This window comes from Neopelma chrysocephalum, unplaced genomic scaffold (genome assembly GCF_003984885.1).
Source record: "Neopelma chrysocephalum unplaced genomic scaffold, ASM398488v2 Primary Assembly neopelma1_25, whole genome shotgun sequence".
NCBI classification, from domain to species: Eukaryota; Metazoa; Chordata; class Aves; order Passeriformes; family Pipridae; genus Neopelma; species Neopelma chrysocephalum.
The window spans coordinates 24,886,501-24,893,876 of record NW_020897694.1 but is presented as its reverse complement, the minus strand read 5'-3'; the positions used below and the strand labels follow the sequence as shown (position 1 = coordinate 24,893,876).

The 7,376-nt window shown below is 44.6% G+C and overlaps 1 protein-coding gene across 3 annotated transcripts in view; it reads left to right on the top strand.

Annotated features, from left to right (window-relative positions):
- The window catches only part of DZIP1 (DAZ interacting zinc finger protein 1), a 42,624-nt gene that overhangs the window by 3,324 nt on the left and 31,924 nt on the right, over window positions 1-7,376 (top strand). For 2 of the 3 annotated variants that reach the window (XM_027674644.1, XM_027674647.1), the window contains exons 2-5: window positions 293-364; window positions 1,754-1,823; window positions 1,890-2,384; window positions 6,857-6,941. In XM_027674644.1, coding sequence (XP_027530445.1) covers window positions 1,821-1,823; window positions 1,890-2,384; window positions 6,857-6,941 — 583 coding nt within the window. In that variant the 5' untranslated portion in view covers window positions 293-364; window positions 1,754-1,820. Of the gene's footprint in view, window positions 1-292; window positions 408-1,753; window positions 1,824-1,889; window positions 2,385-6,856; window positions 6,942-7,376 lie in introns of all 3 variants that reach the window. The other variant, XM_027674645.1, reaches the window with a different exon arrangement.

Genomic DNA, 7,376 nt, shown 5'->3' with positions numbered 1-7,376 from the left:
CTTTTCCTTTTCCTTTTCCTTTTCCTTTTCCTTTTCCTTTTCCTTTTGTTTGTCTGCTAAGATGGGGGCATTAAATGAGGCCAGGTGTATTTTGTTGCATCAATTCACATATGTGGGAAAAACTTTTTGGCACAAAAAACAACATAAAAACCTGCATAAAACTAAGAGCTGGTAAGTTGTGAGGGTCCTTGTATTAGTACATATAACAGCACAATTTTCATCAGGAGAGCACAGCCATGCAACAGGTTGTCTGGAAAGATCATGGACTGTTTGTTCATCTTAAATGCCACAGGTGATGTGAACTAGTGTCCGGCAGAAATTTGGACTGGATGATGATCACCAGAGGTCCCTTGACAACATCTCTGTGAGTCTATGATGCATGATGTAGAGGAACCTATGGCATGATGGTATGATCAGATATATATTGTGTGAATCTTCTTTGAGAGGTATTTATCTAGGAATGACCACAAGGATGAGAAACTAAAGTGTGTGTGGAAGGGACAGAAAAGTTAGGGAGGTATAAACGTGGAACATGGTGGTAAGGCAGAGGTAGCATAGGTGACTGAAATATTAAGAAATGGTAACAGGAAGAGCAGGCTTTTGGAGAAGAGGGGTGAGGATGAGTGAGGGGACAGGGTAATTTTATATAATGGAGGAGAAGGATGGTTCTGCTTGGGAACACTATTTGAAGCAACTAAGCAGGAGAAATGGAAACGCTGAACTGGGGAGTACTGGTAATTGTGGTGGGACAGGGATATAAGCAGCAGTTGTTGGTTGCCTTGAAGGAAAGTATTTTGGCGTAAATGGTGAAGTAGGTGATGTATGCAAGCCATGAGGTGCTTCATGGGGCTGAAGTGTTTGGGATCAGTAGAGTGAGGCAGGAATGGCAGGCAGATGTGGTGAGGTTGTAGGGTTATATGGTTGTAAGAGGTGGTCTGGTATGTGGTGATACCAGGCAGAGAGGGGCATGTTGGTGTGATGAATGAGGAGAGCATGTGGAAGTGGCATGCAAAGGGGGTGTGACTGTGTTAGGGTAAGGAAGGTGTTTGAAAGAACTTGGCAGGAGGTTGGTGTGGGGGCATTGGGAGGGGTATGGAGTTGCACTGGAGAGATTGCATGGAGCTACCAGCTGAGGCGTGTGAGGGTGCAGCAGCATGAAGCAGATTAATAGAGAAATGGCATACGTGTGTATGCTGATGGTGCAGAAGCGATGGGTATCATCGCATCTGGGAGACAGAGGAGTAGACAAGGCTGGAGAAGGGCATAGGACAGCAGAGGGATAGGGGACTGTAACGTTATGGTGGAGTGAGAAAGGTTTGAGTCAGGAACAGCATGGAGGTCACAGTTGGGTGGGGAGGCACATTAATGCAATGAAATGTGTCTATAGGGTGATATGTATAGATTTCACAGAAGTGAAGGGAATGTGGAGAGAGAAAGCATACGCTGTGTAGCTGTGTTAAGGGTGCATATGGGTAACAGCGTAGCCGAGGATGTTTGTTGGTGCGAGTAGTGTGTAAAGATGGTCAAGGATGCACTGGTACAAGCATACGGTGCGCGGGGCAGGACGAGCACTGGGACCGCGGGAGAGAGGAGGTGGCTGCTGAGCGGGGGCACTGCCAGGAGGCTGGGGAGGGGCCGGGGGAGGAGGATGCTGGGAGGGGGAAGAGGACGGGATTTGTGCGGAGCACGGAGCCGAAGGGCCGTGTGGGGGGAGCGGCGGCACATCCCGGCGTCACTGCCTCTTCTTCCGCAGGCCGGGGCTGCCATAGCGACACGGAGGACGCCGGCGCCGAGCGGAGCCCGAGGGACGGAGCGCGGACATGGTGAGCGCCGGGGCGGGCGGCAGGGCGGGGGTGCCGGCCCGGGCTGATCCGTGTGTCTCTCCGCAGCCCTTCTCCCAGCGCACATACCACCCTCCGGCCACGGGGGCCGGCGCGGCGCCGGCGGCGTTCCCCGCGTTCCAGTTCCGCGCGCGGCACGAGGCCCCGGACTGGCGGCGGCTCAGCGCCGTGGACGTGGAGCGGGTGTCGCGGGAGGGGGACGTGGCGGCCCTGCAGGTGCACCTGGAGCACGTCACCTTCTGCAGCGCTGAGCGGGAGCGCTGCCCGCACTGTCAGGGCCCCGCCGACCCGCTGCTACTGAAACTGCTGCGCCTGGCGCAGCTCTGCACCGAGTACCTGCTGCACTCCCAGGAATACCTCAGCGCCCAGCTCGGCAGCCTGGAGGAGGCCTTGCGAGAGGCACAAGCCCAGCGCGACCACCTGGGCAAGGAAGTGGCCCAGCGCTTGCAGGAGATCCAGGGGCTCAAGGAGGAGTGCCGGCGTAGGAAGAAGATGATCAGCACCCAGCAGATGATGCTGGAGGCCCGAGCCAACTACCACCAGGTGAGAGGAGAGGTCCTGGTGGCCCAGTCACCCGCACCTTACCAACTCTGAGCCTGCTGGGACGAGTGGCAGAGTGGTCCCGCTCTGTTGGGGTGCAGTCATTTGCTGGGTGAAAGACGGGACCAGTGACCTTACAAAAGAAAATGCGTAGCTTGCACTTGTTTCCCATCCGTGTTTCACAGGTGTTTGGCTGGTATCACAGACATTTGCAATAGATCATCTTTAACAAATCCTCTTTTTACTAAGAAGTTCTCTTTATTCTTGGATTCATTTTTGGTGCATCTCAAGCATCAGATACACACACGTGCAAAACCTGTGATAAATGTGTTACTAGCACCTGTTGCTGTTTTTCCTTGTCTGTCAGCTGCATGGTCAGAAAACACACAGGGCAAGTACATCAGAACTGATGCTAAGCAGTAACATACTGTCTGTGAGCAGTCACTTTCCCCCACTGACGTTCTCCAGGCACAAAGTTTCTGCTTGTGTGTGACTCAGAGGTAACTCAGACACGATGGTAAAGAGCTCTAGTGACATAGCTCATCCCTGATTCCACAACAATCTGTTCCTTAAGTGTGTCCCCTAAGAGCCTTAGTACATTGCTGTTCTGTCAGTGTCATAGCACTTGGTATTTTTGGGAGGGATTTTTGTCTTGTGGGTGTAATAGTTCAATTTAAATATTTTTCAGCTTTAGCATTTTCCAGCAGATTTCAGGAAAGCAAATTACAGCTTCAAATGTAGTCTGAAGTCTAAAAATTACCCGGGACACAGACTTGACATGATTTCAGGCTAGCTCTTTGTGTCTGTATGTTTAAAGTTATAGGCAAAGTTTAATTTTGTAAGACATCAGCTAAGTTGGATCAAGTGTTTCTCTAAGGGAAAAGATACCTTATGCCCCAGGAGTAGAACTATACATATGGCAAAGTTCATGGGAACCTTGTCTCCATGCATTCGAGTGTTAGTCTTAAGGACAAGCTGCTGATGTGGTATTATTTTAAAAAACCTTTATGCAACTTACAGAGCAGTTTGTCCTGTGCTGCAAAACAAAACTGATTGCATGCATCATTTTATATGTAAACTGAAATAATTCTCATACTGTGATTGCCAAATATCATCGAGTTTTCCTGAAATATTTGTAGTATGTCTCTGTGGAAGCTGAAAAACATGGTAGTGAACTTGTCTCATCACTTAATCTTCTGTTCAGTGATGTTTACAATAAAGCAGAGATGGAAACCTATTTCTCATTTGTAATTTAATTTCATATAAAATAAACTTCTGCCCCGCTCTCCCCCACACACACTTTCTTTCCTCTCTGCTAGTAATTTCTTGTCTCTAGAACTTATTTAGGTTCACTTAGGAAAAATAAGTTTCGGGAGTGATTGAATACTTGAAGTTCCTACAGTGTTTTCAGGATTCTGAGTGTAAATGCCAGACCTAAATTAAACTCTTCCTAGTGTTTGTAAATGCAGGGTAACAGTGTGATCAGTAAACAATAGTTGTGTAATATTTATCTCTGCCTTGATCTTGGCTGATCTGCAGTGCCAGATAATAGGGATTTTACTGGTGTTCCTGAGAGGGTAGTTCAGATTCCATCCCCTCAAAGTCTTGGATGTTTTGCAAATAAGCCTGTAAATAGTTACTTTCCTTTTTTAGTGGAGGTGCACTTTCTAGCTACTGTAACCGTGCTTTGGAATTCAGATGTAATGCCTTTAATGTACCACCAATATAAGTTTAACCATGAAATACTATTATAAAATGGTACCAGTACCTACAAGTCATAAATTTAAGACTTGTTGGTCAATACCTTCATCTGAGTAATACAAATTTAATTTTAAATAACATTTTTCATTTTTTTTGATATTTTGCTAAGAAATCTTATATTCACATGTACAACGTAGGCATAAAGTGCACATTGTGGCTAACACTGTAAAAAGTAGTTACAGGAAAAGTGTTGCATTATTCAAAACTTAAGTATTCCCTGTGTTAATCCTGATTCCTGCAGTAAAAGCTTTCTTTCACTACCAGCAAGTCAAACTGACATAAGTTTTTGCTTGAATGGATAACATTATTTCACAGTCAATTTCATTCCATAAATCATGTGCAATCTGTTACACTGTAAGCTCCCTCTTGGTTGGCAGTAAGGCTGCCATACTATATCACTTCACTTGGGTTTTACATTAGGACTTGTTTGCATTTGTCCAACAAAATTTGTCTTAATTATTCATGGCTTTAGTGTTTGCTGAAGGGTGTATTTTATAGGATAACTGACTACCAGTAGAAGCAATTTAAATATTATGTGAAATCTGAGAATTTCACAGAATCACAAAATCACTTAGTTTGGAAAAGACCTCTGAGATCTTCAGGTCCAGTCTTTGTCTGATCAACACTTGTCAACTAGACCATAGCACAAAATGTCATGTCCACTCATTTCTTGAACACCTCCAGGGATGGTGGCTCCACCACCTCCCTGGGCAGTCTATTCCAATATTTAACAACCCTTTGCATGAAGAAATTCCTCCTGATGTTCAACCTAAACCTCTCCTGGCACAGCCTGAGTATAAATCCTCTCTCTTGTCCTGTCTCTAGTTGCCTGGGAGAAGAGGCCGACCCCCACCTGGCTACAACCTTCTTTCAGGTAGTTGTGTAGAGTGGTAAGGTCTCCCCTGAGCCTCTTTTTCTCCAGGCTAAACAACACCAACTCCCTCAGCTGCTTCTCATAGGACTTACCCCTCAGGCCCTTCACCAGCTCCATTGCCCTTCTCTGGACTCGCTCCAACACCTCAATGTCTTTCTTGTAGTGAGGGACCCAGGACTGAACACAGGATTCAAAGTGTGGCCTCACCAGTGCCAAGTACAAGGGGATGATCGCTGCCTTGGTCCTGCTGGCCACACTGTTTCTGATACAAGCCAGGATGCCATTGGCCTTCTTGGCCACCTGGGCACACTGCTGGCTCATGTTCAGCAGCTGTCAGGCAGCACTTCCAGGTCATTCTCCACTGAGCAGTTTTCTAGCCACTCTTCCCCCAGCCTGTAGCGCTGTGTGAGGTTGTTGTGACCCAAGTGCAGGACCCAACACTTGGTCTTGTTGAACCTCATGCAGTTGGCCTCAGCCCATTGATCCATCCTATCCAGATGCCTCTGCAGGGATCCTACCCTCCATCAGATCAACATTCTCTCCCAATTTGGTGTTGTACACTCTGTCCCCTCATCCAAATCAATAGTAAAGATAATAAACAGGACTGGCCCCAATACTGAGCCCTGGGGAACACCAGTAGTGACCAGATGCCATCTTGGTCATAAAAGGAGATCAGGTTGGTCAGGCAGGGCTTGCCTTTCCCAAACCCATGCTATGTGGGCCTGATCCCTTGGTAATTTGTGTTGCGTGATTGTACTCAGGATGATCTGTGCCATAACCTTGCCAGGCACTGAGGTCAGACTAACAGGCTTATTCCCTGGATCCTTCTTCCAGCACTGATAATGGTGACAAGAGCTTGAATCTGTTAGGTTAGTCTCTACAGTCGTATCACACTGATAAGGAAAAGGACTCACCTGAGTATCTGTGGTTTGTTACAATATATTTATTTGAAAAAAGGTATGAGATAGAGGTAATGAACAATCTTACCTAAAGTGATGAGGAGCCCTCATTCATAGTCCTAACAAGTATGTTACAAAGTTTGTAGATGTATCTTCTGTCCTTATACTACCTATCTTTTTTTAATATTCTGAACATTAGTAGAAAGCATTTTGAAGGTGAACAAAAAAGATATTTTAAAAAGGGTAAGATGCAAATTTGACTTAAAATTTAATATCAGAACTAGTAAGTAAATTATAGAAACAGTAATTGAAACAGCTTTGTGCTTCAGAAGGATGCTAGGTAGCATACTAATGTAGCTATGTACCTTTTCTTACAAAATTGTTTACTGTTACCTTCCCTTCGTTGAAATGTCTGAGGTTTTTACATATCTATGGTCCTTTGAGTATTGCCATTCTACAACTCATTTATGTATACTCAAACCCATCTTTATTGAGTTTTTTCCATCTGGGTGGTGGTCTACTTTGTTGTATTACAGGAATCCTAAGAACACTTGAGCTGCTAGTTGGCTGGTGTCTGTGTATTTTGCTGAATAGTGTTGTCTTACTTTTTCCTTATAGTTCTCTACCTACATATATGAATCCTTGTCTACGGTTTATATCTGAATTTGAACTTGCTTGGCCAGAGTCTTTTTTGTTCAGAGTTTGTACAGTGCCTAGCACAATGAGATTCTTAGTCATGACCATCACTATAAGACTTCAGATAGCACTTAATATACCGATAACTTTACAGAAATTGGGCACCGTGAGAGTTTTAGTCTCTATGATATGGAATTTATTAAAGTTACCTTCTTTTGATATATGGACAATGTAATAATGTGTTAGAAACCTTATCCACTATATTTTACTATGTTACTAATATGTTTTTAACTCTTTTTTTTTAGTGTCAGTTTTGTGAAAAGGCTTTTATGACCTACTCCTTTTTACAAAGTCACATTCAAAGGCGTCATCCAGGAGAGTCTGAGATTGGTATGTACTTTAATGTTGCCAAAAAAATTAAGAGAAGTAGTTCGGAAAAGTATAAATATAGTGAGGATATGCAGTCCATGAGTTTTTGTAACTTGGAAGAATAATTTTCAGTTTTCATTTTTAGGTGGCAGCTCACAGTTTGTATGAATGCAAGCAACATTGATGGACAAATTGTACTGGGCAACATGTTTCAGTCTCTGGAAAATAATTTAGTTTGAAAACAGTGCTCTCAAAGTTTCTTTCATTCATCTCTAAATTCTTTAGGCTGCATGCTTGTGATTTATTGCTAAGGACTAACAATGGCAGTGATTAGAAATCAACTAGGAAGCATTTGGGAGAAAAAGAAGTGTGAAGAACCTAGAGAGGTCTGAACTGTAGCTTGTCAGGCAAATAAAACAGCAGCAACAGGAGAGAGGTCTGAGTAAGCACCTGAGG